The sequence below is a fragment of the Centrocercus urophasianus genome, unplaced genomic scaffold (assembly GCF_019232065.1).
Source record: "Centrocercus urophasianus isolate 14NV4802_14NV808 unplaced genomic scaffold, USGS_Curo_1.0 seq_12, whole genome shotgun sequence".
Taxonomy (NCBI): domain Eukaryota; kingdom Metazoa; phylum Chordata; class Aves; order Galliformes; family Phasianidae; genus Centrocercus; species Centrocercus urophasianus.
The window spans coordinates 47430338-47443995 of record NW_024884364.1 but is presented as its reverse complement, the minus strand read 5'-3'; the positions used below and the strand labels follow the sequence as shown (position 1 = coordinate 47443995).

General features: G+C 38.2%; 1 protein-coding gene across 1 annotated transcript in view; it reads left to right on the top strand.

Moving 5' to 3' along the window:
- FRMPD4 (FERM and PDZ domain containing 4) overlaps positions 1–13658 on the top strand; it is a 298741-nt gene that overhangs the window by 218104 nt on the left and 66979 nt on the right. The window contains exons 3-4 of the mRNA XM_042810115.1: positions 9434–9594; positions 11747–11849. Coding sequence (XP_042666049.1) covers positions 9434–9594; positions 11747–11849 — 264 coding nt within the window. The remainder of the gene's footprint in view (positions 1–9433; positions 9595–11746; positions 11850–13658) is intronic.

Here is a 13658-nt window from a genome sequence, read left to right as displayed (position 1 = left end):
CTCTTTGCTGAAGCCAGGCCTTCAGCTTGTTTGTGAGTGTGCATTATGGTACCCAAGGTATCTTATCCTGATATAATACATCCCTGAATCTTTAAATATAGAGTTGTGGATAAACTAAGCAGCTGTTGTGCTATGTACCCACCTGTAATCTACAGAAACTACTAGCTTAAATTTTTTGTTGCTTTTATCTAGCATCTAACTTTCATCTAACAGGTGCTTGCACTTGATGTTTAGTGCTCACCTGAGAAAAGTTATGTTTTGCTGGAGATGTGGTACATTAAATGATCAGTTTGTGATACCATCAGAAGGGTTGGCTTTGGCTCAGGATCCTTACCAGTTATATTGTAAGAGAAAGAAAATTAGTAAAAACTCTGGACCTCTTTCTGTGACCTGTTGATCTGTTCAGTTGCTGAAGGAGTTTTGGTTTTGTTTGTATTTATTATTGCATCTGCTTATCTGAATTTCCTCGTACTGTACTGAGTTGATGTTCACTTCGCTCCTTGTGATACTGCCACAGTTGCAAACAATGACAAAAATTTTGGATGGTTACTTTCTGCTGACTCTCTTGGCTCATGACTTCTCTGCTTCTTTTTGTCAGAAGGACTGGAAGCTTTCTAAGTCATAAAACATAGTCTTTCAAGGTTTTCTGATGGATGGAGTAGGGTTAGAGCAGCATTGCATACTTTCTCCTTTTTTTTTTTTTATATGTAAATAACTGACTAGTAAATTAATGAGTATTTGTCCTCTTTTTAATTTGCTTCTAGGCGTTCCGTGGTTTGGATTGTTAATTATTCCCATCCTGCCGTCCTTTTACATTGTTTTCCCTCCCTGTGTTAGAGTGTAGGCCAAGAGGAATTATGTGGATATAAGGGTGTTGAAGCAGTCTTTGGTATTACAGGTGTTTGTTCCTGCTAAGCCCAGCTGGACTGGGGATTACTACAAACCCATCAAAATTCTGTCATCTGAGGGATGGCCAGCAGGGACAGGGAGGTGATTGTCCCTCTCTACTCTGCTCCTGTGAGGCCCCATCTGGAGAACTGTGTCCAGGTCTGGAGCCCCCAGTACAGGAAGGACAGGGAGCTGTTAGGGAGGGTCCAGAGGAGAGCCACCGAGATGATCAGGGGCCTGGAGCACCTCCCCTACGAAGACAGGCTGAGGGAGCTGGGCTTGTTCAGCCTGGAGAAAAGAAGGCTGCAGGGTGACCTCATTGCAGCCTTTCAGTACCTAAAGGGAGCCTACAAACAGGAGGGGAATCAACTCTTTGAAAGGGTTGATAACACTTTAAAGTGTTGATAACACTTAAAGGACAAGGGGAAATGGTTTTAAGTTGAGGGAGGGAAGGTTTAGGTTGGATGTCAGGGGGAAGTTCTTTACAGAGAGAGTGGTGAGGTGCTGGAACAGGCTGCCCGGAGAGGTTGTGGATGCCCTTTCCATCCCTGGAAGTGTTCAAGGCCAGGTTGGATGGAGCCCTGGGCAGCCTGGTCTAGCATTAAATGGGGAGGTTGGTGGTCTTGCCTGTGGCAGGGGGCTTGGAGATTCATGATCCTTGAGGTCCCTTCCAACCCTGGCCATTCTTTGATTCTGTGATCTTACCATGTTACCTGTCTACTGCCAGTGTTTATAGACTGATGTGCACATCAGAGCAAGTCAAATTTCCTCAGCAGTTCACAAGACCAGTTTTCTTTTAGTCAGGAGCCTTCCTAATTTAATAAACACATGAAAATCTATTTTCAAGGTGTTTCTCCTTCCCCTTTCTTATTTTAATGTTTCAGTTAGACCAATTGTTCATGTTGAGTTAGAGATCATAGCTCCTTTCCCTGCAGCATTTCACATAGGTCTGTGCTTCTTTCTGGCTTTCTGCAGAGCTCAACAAGGCCAGAGCCCACAGATTACTTCTGATCTACTTGGAATGAAACCTGCCAAAGCAGAACAAATAGGAATTGTTCACTCTATTTTCCAGGGGACTCTTTCAGTCCAAATTAATTTATTGTGTATTTGCAGTTCAGTAAATCTTCTTTTCCCTTTGCTATGCCTTCGTTGTAGCAGGTTTTATTGATGCGTGTGTAGAAGATAATGAAAAGCTATGTTTCAGTTTATCTTTTAAGGTCTCAATATAGTTCATGATTCTAAATGTGGTTGTTCCACTCACAGAAGAAAAAAAGATACTTTTTGAGGAAAAAATAGGGTGTATTTCTGGTCCTACCTCTGTGATGTGAGAAGCCGATTCTTTGGAGGGGTGCCAGCAATTCTAATTCCTAAAAAAATATGGTTTCCTTCTTGAGAAGCCACGCTGCCGAAAGGCTTATTCCGTGAGGGCATTGTCAGTGACATCTTGTTGCCCTAAACTTCTGTTCTGGGAAAAGATGAGGCTGATTTGGTAGTGCATTTGAGGCATATCCAGCTGATGTTCACTCTGGCCATTCGGGTGGCCTCATTCACTCCCACACTGGGATTCCCCTGTGCCCACATAGCCCCACTAAGGGACTTGCTCTGGAGTTGCTTGTGCGACTCATTGGGCTCCTCAGCCATAGTTCTGACCTCTCAGTCTAGTACGTATGAATAATTGGTGAGCTTTTCTTGGCTGTGAAAGAAAGCAGTAAGGAAAGCAGAGGCTGGCATCATGCTTTGCCTACAGAGAAAGCAATTCCAGCATTCACATGGCTGGTGTTACTTGTATTTTCTTCTTTTGTGAAAGATGATTATTTGAGAGATTTTTCTAATGTAATCAAAGGCCATTAACCTTATTTTATTTTTTTTTCTTCCATACCTCATCTTGTGATATTCCTAAATCCTCTCTGCACAGTCTCTGCTTATCTTTCCTACCATCCTTTGTGGCCTTTCCTTAGCTGCAGCCAATTTGCACTGAGATATTTCTGTGTGATTTCCTCTATTTGACTGGTGCCTTAAAAGCTCTGTCCCACTTTAGCAGGCAGAAAACTCAGGACTCACATCGAACAGAGCTCTACAAATGCTTTTGGCCATCTTGAGAGAAACATCAGACTGAACCTCTTGATGGTAGATACAAAACTGAAAATAAGCAGCTGCTAGGCTGCAGTGGGCTTTATGGCTTGTTTCCATGCTTTTGTGGGATTCAAGTACAGAATTCTGTTTCCTTCCTAGTATATATCATTCATATGTGCAACAGAAGAATTCATGTTTTACATGTAATATCCTCTAATACGAAGTGCTGATTGTCGCTGTAAAATATGCTTTCTGTATTTCTGACTTGCCTGAATCTGAGCATAAATCTTTTTACCCCCCCCTACATTTGCATTCATGTCACTTTTATTCACTGTGATCTTGTTTCACGTTGTCTTGCTTTAGATTGCACATCATGCCCAGCAGTAGAGGAAGAAGTAGTTTTTGAATTTTTTTGTGTGTCAGATTTCCCTGTATCCAGTTTTATCAAAAAGCTGTCACCAACTTCTGAAACCAGCAAACCTTTTTCTTTCTAATTACATTTTTACCATATGTTCAACCAGATGGCATATGCCAACATTTTCTAGGGTGCTATAAAATGACCTGACTTTAGAGGATTTAACTGCTGAAGAACTTTATGAAAAAATAGAATTGACACCAGGGCAGAAAAATGGTCCTAGGAAGAAAAAACAAATGTGATAAATCTTGCCAGTTATATTGTATGCCTTTGATATTGAATTCTCAACATACACATCTGCAGAAAACTGGTGAAAAGTAGGGAATGTAGAGTTGTTTCACTGGTGTGTCAAAAATTAACTCCTTTCTAAGCACCTGAAAATGCAACTTTTGTCCATTGAAGATGACTAAAATGAATATTTGAGCTGTGAGCAACTATTTTGTTTGCTGCAAAATGGAGTTAAAGAAGAGTTTCTCAAAGCATCAGATTCTCTGCAGGAGCAGCAATTTTACTTAACAATACAATAACTATTTCAGCACTTCTTTTCTAAAATGTCACTTTCAAGTAGAAGACAGGTAAAGTTGATACATCATTTTGACACATCCTTGCTCTTAATAATTTTGTGGGATTTCCTGGAGAAAATAAATTAGCTTGAAGTATAGTGAGAGTTGTCAGGAACTTGAGGAAACAGGAAAGAAAAGATTGTCTTTCATATTTAGCTACTAGTTAAGGTAAAACTAGTTAAGATAAAACATTCTTTGCAGAGTTTGTGCATTTGGTGCACTCCCTCACCTGTAACAGTTTGTTTTGATAGTCTTTCCAGATTCAAGGGAAAAATGATTGAATAGTCTTCTACTATTATTAATTTCCATTATGTTGACTCAAGACTTAAGCCATTTTACCTGCTGCTGATTCCTGAAGACAGATGCCAGACTGCGAGTCAAACCTTCTTAATTTTCTTGCTGAAATAACTTATATCACTCCCAGTTACAAAGGAATTTTAAATATACAACCCAGGACTCTGAATAGGGTAAGAACCAAGATATAGTTTCAGGGCGGGATGGGCAATCTGGTGAGCTGAGTGGTTCAGGTGGACAGATGCGCCTGAATGTTTGCTTTGTGTCTAATATTATCAGTCTGAAAATCATAACTGCAGTCAGCAAAACAGGTTTTCCACATCCTTCAAGTTAATGAGACAGACCTTTAACAGTACTCAACAATTTGAAGCGTTTTTGCTCTTTCTGAATTGAACCTATGTTAAGAATTTCTTATCTCTGTCCTCCAAGCCAACTTCCACTCATCAGTCCATGAGTGGTTTGACATTTCTGCAGATTTTTCTCAATCATTGCCCAGGATTAAAGCTGCCCTGCATCAAAGTCAAATGAGAGTCTATTTTGTAGTTAGATCAACTGGTATAGAAGAGAAATTTTACAGCTAAGGATTAAAACCATCAAACAGAGAGTTGGTGTTAGCCTCTGAAGTTATCAGTGCTAACTGTAATACCAAAATACAAAGTGAAACACCAAAATGCAGCTTGTCTCCAAGGTGTAGTGATAAAATGGAAGTATCTGATTATAGTTAAGATAGTGTTTGTGCAGCTATATTTAACTCGCCTTGAGGTAACACCTTCTATGCTCTTTCTTGAATGTCACTGCAGAATGGAACTAAAGTAGTTCAGGTAGCTTTTTTTACATATTTCCAAAGTAATCTCATAATCAGAGTCACTGGCTTCTTGCTGTAGTTTTAAGATTCATAGCATAATTAGATCCTGAAGCAAACTCATGCATAACAAATGTCAGCTAACTGAGGACAGTCCTTTTCTAGCTACCATGTACAAACCTCTCGGAATTAGCCTACTTAGTATCCCAAATATCAGCGACTGACACAAGAAAATTGAAAGGTGGAAAAACATCTTGCTAGGATACTTAGATTTTGATTACTAATATGCATTATTAAAATCAAGCTCTCATTTTAACTGAAGTCTTTGTTTAGATGTTCTTTGGGTTACTCATCATGTCTAATTTGAGTGAGGAAAATACTGACAAAATTTCCAAAGAAAACATTAGCAAGTTAGCCATTCTGAAGCTAATGATCCAAAGATGCAAAGTGCCAGCCTTAAATCATATCCCTAATTTTGCTAGTGTGAATTCAGATATGCACTTATTATACTGGGCAGCTGATTTATGCTTGTAGTTGCTGGCTGCTTTGTTCCAGCTGGTCAGTATTCCCCAGGATATTTTTCTTTGCTGTTTTTCTTCCTCTTTCACTCAATGCACATCCATTAGGACTGAGTGTGCACACCAATTTTATTCAGCACTGTAATGCCTCCAATCTGTTCTGTGTCTAGGTACATGCACACACAGGAACCTTCTCTTTCATTTTCCACTGTAGTTTTTTTTTGAGTGGAATAATTGGTGCAGAGAGGTTTTAAGCACAAGTACTTGGAATTAAACTTTTGCTATGATTTTCCATAATGGATAGTTTATCTTGGAAGATATAAAATTTCTGTTCAAGAAGTTGTCTAAGAATTACTCTCTTTAATGCTGGCAGCTGTCTCTTATTATTCACAAAAAGAGTATGTCAGAGAAGAGAGCTTTTTTGTAAAGTTATTGAGAATGGTGGGAAATAAATATTTCTTCTGAGAAGGTGATGTAAGGGCAGCTTGTGTTCATGTATGTAAAAAGAAAAGTTCATACTCAAAATCTGAGTCTTCTTCCCTTTCTTCCATTTCTCCTTAAAAAAAAAATTAGAGAGAGAAAGAGGTATAATCTAGGCACAGTACCATTTAAATGTGTTCCTACTATGCTTGAAACAAAAGGGAACCTTGCATTGTTGGAGTTATTGTAAGATCTTTCACTGTTTAAATGATGCTCAGTCTAAGGTTCTTCCCCAAGGTGCTGGTTTTGAGTTCACAGGATTCTGGTTTGGAACTCTTAGCATATTAATTGCTTACGTCAGGAGTCAGTATTTTCCATAACTGAGATGGAGATCAAATACCTCAAATTAATGCAACATTTAAATAAATCTTTACCTTGGCATTACAACTGGCATCTAAATAATGAGCTATCCGCAGGAAGGGATGGGTTTGTCAGCCTATTATCACACAGAGCTTTGAGCACTCATCTCCTCTGGGGTCATATGCACATATCGTACTGCTCTCTCAAAATACACTTCCAAAGCACTGAGTGATACAAGAATACCTGATGCAGTGAGCTGTGGAAGTATGAGATGCAGAGCCTTTTTCGTTGATGTGTTTGAAGGTGGATAACCTTAAAAATCAATAAAGCCTGCTGCGGCACTCAGCATCTTGATGAACTGCTCTTTGTTGATCCTTTTGCTTAGGCTTTGAATAAGTGATACTGTGCTGCTATAGTGCTGCAGAATCGCAGTATGAGATGATGCGGTGGCTGGAGCAAGGCATCCACTAGCAGAGCTCTCTTCGAGCAAACCTTAGGTCTGATCCTGGAATTTATTGTCTAAAATGTAGCTCTTGAGCTTTTCTTCCTACCGATTCAGTTTTCAAACCAAAGTGCGTGAAGAGAGAGGATGTAAAATGGCAGAAAAGTAGTTCTCAAAGGCTTAAGCAGTATGTTCAAGTTGCTTGTAAATACTGCATCTCTTCTTTGGAAACAGTGGCAGATCATAGTGCCCCAATTACAAAAATGGAAACAGCTATTAGAAAGAAGTGATAAAATAGTGTTTTAACTTTGAAGAAGTTTTGTAAGGCTGTCACCTAGAGGAGGTGACAAATGCAGAACCTTGTGTTCCCTACCAAAGCAAAATTCACAACTTTAAATAGATAGTTTTTGAAATACCAGTGACAGCTCAGAAAATGTCCCATTCAGAGACAAAATGTTTGGGTATCTGGGAGCCCTAATTATGATAGGAATTGATGGGGAGGAGTGTGGCTGATGGATCTGGAGATAATTTCATAGAGGGTCTGCATAAAACACTCTAGACTTTCTAATTTCTTTTGAATGAAAGTAATGGAAATAGACCTAGAATTTACTGATGAAAAATGGAAGAGCAGAAGGCAGAGGAAAATGAAGTCTGAGATATGATTTTATACATAGCAAAAATACATATTCTTTTCTGACTTCACCTAGCAGATGCTAGGACAGCACAGAGATATTCTCTCTCTGCCTTTGTAAGGACATAGCCTTCTGCTACCTCTGATCATATGCATAAAAAAGCAGCATTTTGCTCTTAGGCAGTCTGAATCTAGTGATAGGGATAGAGAGTTTCTTTGAAGAAAAGCCCTAGAAAAATCCAGTAATGGGAAAAAAACTCCTGCTGAGAGTTTACAGGGATTTTTCTGCTGTTTTGTGTATCGGTAATAAAAGAGCACAGAAGGAATGGAGATCGGTGTCATGCACAATGTGTATGTGTTAGGAAAAAGATCAGAAGAACTTTTTGCATGCCACTAGTGCTGAAAACAAATCTATGACATTTTTCTCCTTATGAATCACATATGATGTCTGGAGTGCTTTGGGGATGGTAAAGAGAAAGGAGATGAGAGCAGTGATTATGGTTGTGTGGAACATTTCCTAATTTTCATTTTTTAATATTTTATGTGTAAGACTGTCAGATATAGAAATCTACTTGATTTTCGTATTTTTATTTATTTATTTGTCCAGCTTTCAAAATGATGAAGAGATATCTGCCTCTCTGATGTCCTGCAGAACTTACTTAGGTTGGGCACCTGGCAGTGACCTTTCTCAGAGCAGGACTTTGTGCTTTCCTTGCAGATGGGGTCAGCATTTTCCTTCCTTTGTCTATTGTGTTAACTCTCCAAGAACTGGAGTTAGTCCTGCACCTGCAGACTTACAGTCTCTTGAAGATAAAGAAGAGTTACTTCCTGGCCATGCAGCTTTAAATATTTTAGCACTATCAAAACCAGTGAGGACCTGATGACATAGGACATAATCTGTCTTCATGATAAATGAATCAAGTGTTGCCTTGTCTTCAGTGCTGCCAGTTTGTCAGTTCTCTTGAGTCAAGACTCCAGTGGTGGTTTATAAAGAAGCATGAGTGTCTTCCTAGGTTACCTGAAGTATAAGCTTAATTAATGGCGTTTTTTGAAGGAGATGAATGGTTTGGTTGTCATTGGAATCAGTGCTGGGAGTTGGTAGCCATGATTAAGGAGGGAGCTTCAGTCATTGGGCCGGAAACATGAAGTATAGTCCTGTGCAAAGCAACAAAGTTCAGTCTGCATGCAGTGGCCACACTTCAGTGTTCATTAATGTTAGCTTATCAGTCTCTGTGCTTTTAATCCATTACATCTTTCATCAGTATGTCTTACTGGATAGCTTTTTTTCTTTTTTTTTCTTCTAGAAAAATCAAAATCTTTCCCTCCAGCCATGACAATTTTTTTCTTCTATGTACAACAAGTAAATTTTGTTGTAACACTTAAGCTGAAATTAAGGTATTTTAGTAATTGCTGCTAAAGAGATTTTCTCAATGTGTTCTCCCTCCCTCCTCCCCCATACCTGCTGGAACTGTCTGGTGTGACATTGGAGAGTTTTCTCAAGAAGGAAATAAAGAGCAGTTACCTGTGCTTCAGGAAGTCTGAAAGAGCTCCACTCTGAATATTTCTCAATGTCTTAGAAAACCAAATATTAATGCCTGTCATCTCCTCTTGCAAAAGACTGTCGGAGTCTAATTGGTGTGTTATATATTATAAGGAGGTCACTCTATTATTTTTCCCTTCCAACAAATGAAGGATGGAAAACTCAAACACAGACGACAAGGATTTTATTGTTGCGTTATTTTTCTTTCTTATATGGGATATGATTAAATGTATGCTGTCAAAGAGGGATGTTTTTACAGGTTGATACTATTGATTAGTATTTGAGACCTGTAAACAGCGGTATTATTTTATGTGTAAGAAAATATAATTTAAAATTATTACATTGATATTTTATTTCTCACAGTGAAAACATTTCAAATATTCATCTCATGTTGTAGCAGAAAGTACTTGGTTCAAGTAGATATCCCAAAATCATGTTTTAATAATTTCTTCCTTTTTTCATCTTTTTTTTTTTTTTTTTCCCACAGTCACATGACACAATCAGCCACATTTGAAGACCCTCGAATAGAGAGCTGCCAAATAACCCCTCCAGCCCCTCGGAAAGTGGAAATGAGGAGGGATCCTGTGCTAGGATTTGGTTTTGTGGCTGGTAGTGAAAAGCCAGTTGTTGTACGCTCAGTAACACCAGGTATGTTTTCCTCACATGACCCCAAAAGCAAACTTAGCACTTCTTAGTATCACTAACTGGCTGGATTGCTAAATGAGAAAATAGCTGTAGTGATATTCCTAAAAAATTGTATTGTCTACTGTTGTTTCCTTCAAAAGAAGTGCAATTATTTGAGAGTGTCAACGATAATTCTGTGAATGTATTTATACTGATTGGGAACTTAATTACTGAGATGAAATATAGTTACAAATGTAAGTAGTGTTGAAGTCTTCAAGCTACAAGAAAAAGTAAACAGAATTGCTTGGTGGGTACTACCAGGAAGTAGTTTCCTCCTTTTTGAACCCTATGTGAATACATTCAATACGAACGATACATATGGAAAGTCAGTTTTAGATTATTGCTCTGAGCTGTTACTGTTGTTTGCCTGAAACAAAATTATCTACTTCATTCGGAAAATAAAGTCTTCTCCCACTTATGTTCATATTGATTTGATGTCACCCTCATTGCCATCTAATCAGCGTCTCAGGAGGTATACTGAGTTTCATGATTATAACTTACATGTTTTTCATGCTGTCATCGGCTTTAAAGAATATTATTGCTGACATTTTTTCTTTCCCTTTTTTTTTTTAATCAAGTGGCAAAAAAAGCAAGATCAAAACGTATCTACAAAACTTCTAACTGCAGTGAAAATTATTGAGGTTTTTGGTATTTTTGAATTTGTGGGACTGCTTAGTCTCCTGAACCAGCAGGCTTTATGCTTAAAAGTTCAGCTGTTACATAAATTGCCTTGGAGCTAAGGACAGGGATTTGACTTTGCTCCTGTTCAATATGTTCTGCAGAATCCCCATAGAGAGCAGAGGAGAGGCAAAATTGACTGCATGGAGTTCTGATGTCATTTACCCGCGTGTGTGCATTGATTTTATTTGTATTGCTTTCAGATGGAGTAACTAATATTTGAACTGAAGCAGACAGATCTTTTCTCCCAAGTTAGCGTTATTAATGTAATTTTTTTGTTGTTGTTTGATTTGGGAAAAGTATTACCTTGCATTCCAAGTGAATAGAAGGAAAGATGAGTTCAAAGCAACATTCTTGTATATGGATTTTGCATCCATGAATACTGGATGTATAAACAAAGTAAAATCTTCAAGTCGAAGAGAGGAGAGGAACAGCACTAGCACAATTACTAATTGAATTGTTTCTGATACTGAAACATTTTCTTTTAATACTTTATCTTCATACTGGTGATTTTTTTGATAGTTTTCTATGTATCTTGAATGCAGAGCTTAAAGGCAAGAGACTGCAGGATATAACTTTTGATTTGGAATTGTGATATTATTCTCTCCTTTGGGCATGTAATCATGCTGGAAGCAAAATATTATGTGCATTTTATAAAACATAGCATGAATTTAAATAGTGTCGAAATTCAAAAGCACATAGTCTGATTGCCTAGTTACACTAATCTTTAATGTCTGCATCTAACTGAAAGTGCCAGTGCTTTTGAACACATTATGTAAAATTCTGTTCACCAAGTAGTAGGAATGCAAAGGAAAAGAGACTCCAAGACTGGAGGCATAGAAACTTACTATTTTAGGACTGAAGGAAGCAGGTTTGTCTTGCCCAGAACAGGAAAGTTCAGAGGAAACATGTGCAAATGACTTTCAAACATGGTGAGTGACGTGTCATAGAAAAGAGGAATATGGTGTTCTCCAGTGCTACTTTGGCTGGGACAAGAAGTAGTGCGTAGACACCAGAGAAAATGATTTCCTGATTTTAACAGTAGTTAAAGGGGATTACATAATTATAGGAAAAGGAGCCTTTAGCAGGGGTGGTCTTATATGACTGTCAAACAAACATTGATAAGCAAGCTGTGAATTGTGGCTGATCACAACTTGAAGAATGAATTAGGTCACTCTAATGGGGCCTATTTCTCCTCCAGAAAGTCTAGCCCCTATTTTTAGGTGCCCAAATATTGTTTTGGAACTTAACTTGAGTAACTTCAGTAGAAATTATTCAGTCAGTGGCTTTCGAGATATTCTTGGTGAGGAAGTAAAGTTAGAAAAAGTGTTAAACACGCCATTAGTTGAAGAGAAAGGACTCATAGCATATGAACTGCAGAGTGTGCATGTGCATTCTGAATAGTCCACTAACCTTGCTTTTTTTCATTTGTCTGCAGGCGGCCCCTCTGAAGGAAAGCTTATACCGGGGGATCAGATCATAATGATTAATGATGAGCCCGTCAGCACTGCTCCGAGGGAGAGAGTCATCGACCTTGTCAGGTAGTTGATGTCCTGTCATTTAAACTATGAACCCACTGGCTTACTTCCTGTGCACTTATTTGATTATACTGCAGTCTTGCCTTCTCATGGTGGAAAAAAGAGAAAATAATGTTATTTCAGTCATAATGAATAAGGGTGAGATACTCCAGTACAGAAATGAAGTATCCTTTTAAATGTCCTTCGGGTAGCTGTAAAAATATAATAGGGTATTGGTACAGTTCCAAAATGCTTGAGTATCAAAAGAGGAATAGTATTCTCTGGGCATTTTGTTTTGGTATGAGTTATTGAAAAGATAAATCCCGGAGCTAAGCAGCTTCAGTCATTGTTTCTCTATTGCATTTTTTACGAGAAGAAAGTTGAGACAGTCTGTTGTTGTATGTGAAAAGAAAAGAAAATATACTGGGGGAATTTTGAGAGTGGAGATAGGAGTATGTAGAGAAGCTCAAAAGTGGTACATGTTTGGGTGGGTTGCTGGTGAAGAGTTTGTGTGAGGAGAGCAGGCAGGGCTGTGTAAATATGAGACAGAAAACAAGAGAAATGTGTGACTGGATACTTCAGGAAAGGAAAAATGTTGATACTTGTAATGGTCCATAGAAAGAAAGGAAAGAGAAACTGAAAAATGCTCAGGGTGAAGAAAACCAATGTGATGTGGCCAACAAACTGTATTTTGAGTAACAAGAAATGTTAGTATATTGCATTAAAAAGAAAAAAACTGTTAATTCAAAAACTAAAAATTAAATACAAAACTGCTTACTTCAATTTTCAGGACCTAGGTCACTGGAGACGTGTTTGGTTTCTATGTCTTTTTTCTCATTGGTACAAACTCTGAGTTGGTCCAGTTAATTTCTGAAACATGTACAAGTTTTAATTGTGCAGGTGCCTCTCCTCAGGACTGGTAGCTGTCAGTGTTATCACTGTCACCTGAGAGAATGCCCTTACATTTGTATTCCCCATACATATCACATTTTGCACAGATGAGTGCTCAATTCCTGGGGAAAGAAGCTACAGAAATATTATGAAAGCCTCTTTACTACAGCAATAGAGGTGCAAGCCACACGTGCTTGTCTCTATTACATGAGTGTGGTCAAAACATCATGCATTTCCAGATTTTAAAAAAAGTATTAACCTGAAACTCATATAACAGTCAGGAGGGAACTTTGACACTTGCTTTTTGCTGAAAAAGAGACCCCATAAACTGCAGAAACAATCTTATTCCTATTAAATTTGTGACTTATGGTCTCTTGACCACTGGCATAAGCTTCACAAATGGATCTGAAGTTCACTTTTTATAGCACAGTGTCTTCATATAGGGTTCGTATTGAAGTCTTCATTCTTTTCTTGATTCTTTTATATCCTAGTAATCAGAATTAGGATTTCCATCTCATTTACATGCTTCCAGCAATATATAGTAATAATGGAAAACTATACTGGTTACAGCTGAAACAAACAGGGCTTACTATGTGGCTGATTCCTCTGTCTGCTCTCAGATGAGAATAAGAATGTAGCCCTTCCTAATTACCTTGACTCTATAGGTAACAAATTAGGTGCTGTTGTATTCCAGTGGAGTCTTTTGGTAACACTTTTTTAAAACTATAAGCCTGTCTCAGCTCTCAAAATCTGACTGCCATTGGAATTTTGTCAGAGACTCATTCTTTGATTAGACTCAAAATGAAATGTACTGAAGTTGTATATTACAGCATTTGAAATGAAGAGCTTTCTTTTCATGCCAGTGGGACACTTGGAATGATTAGAAACTGTTGCTGTATGTACTGATATCATAGCAGAAGCTTTTCTTTACACCAGTGAAGT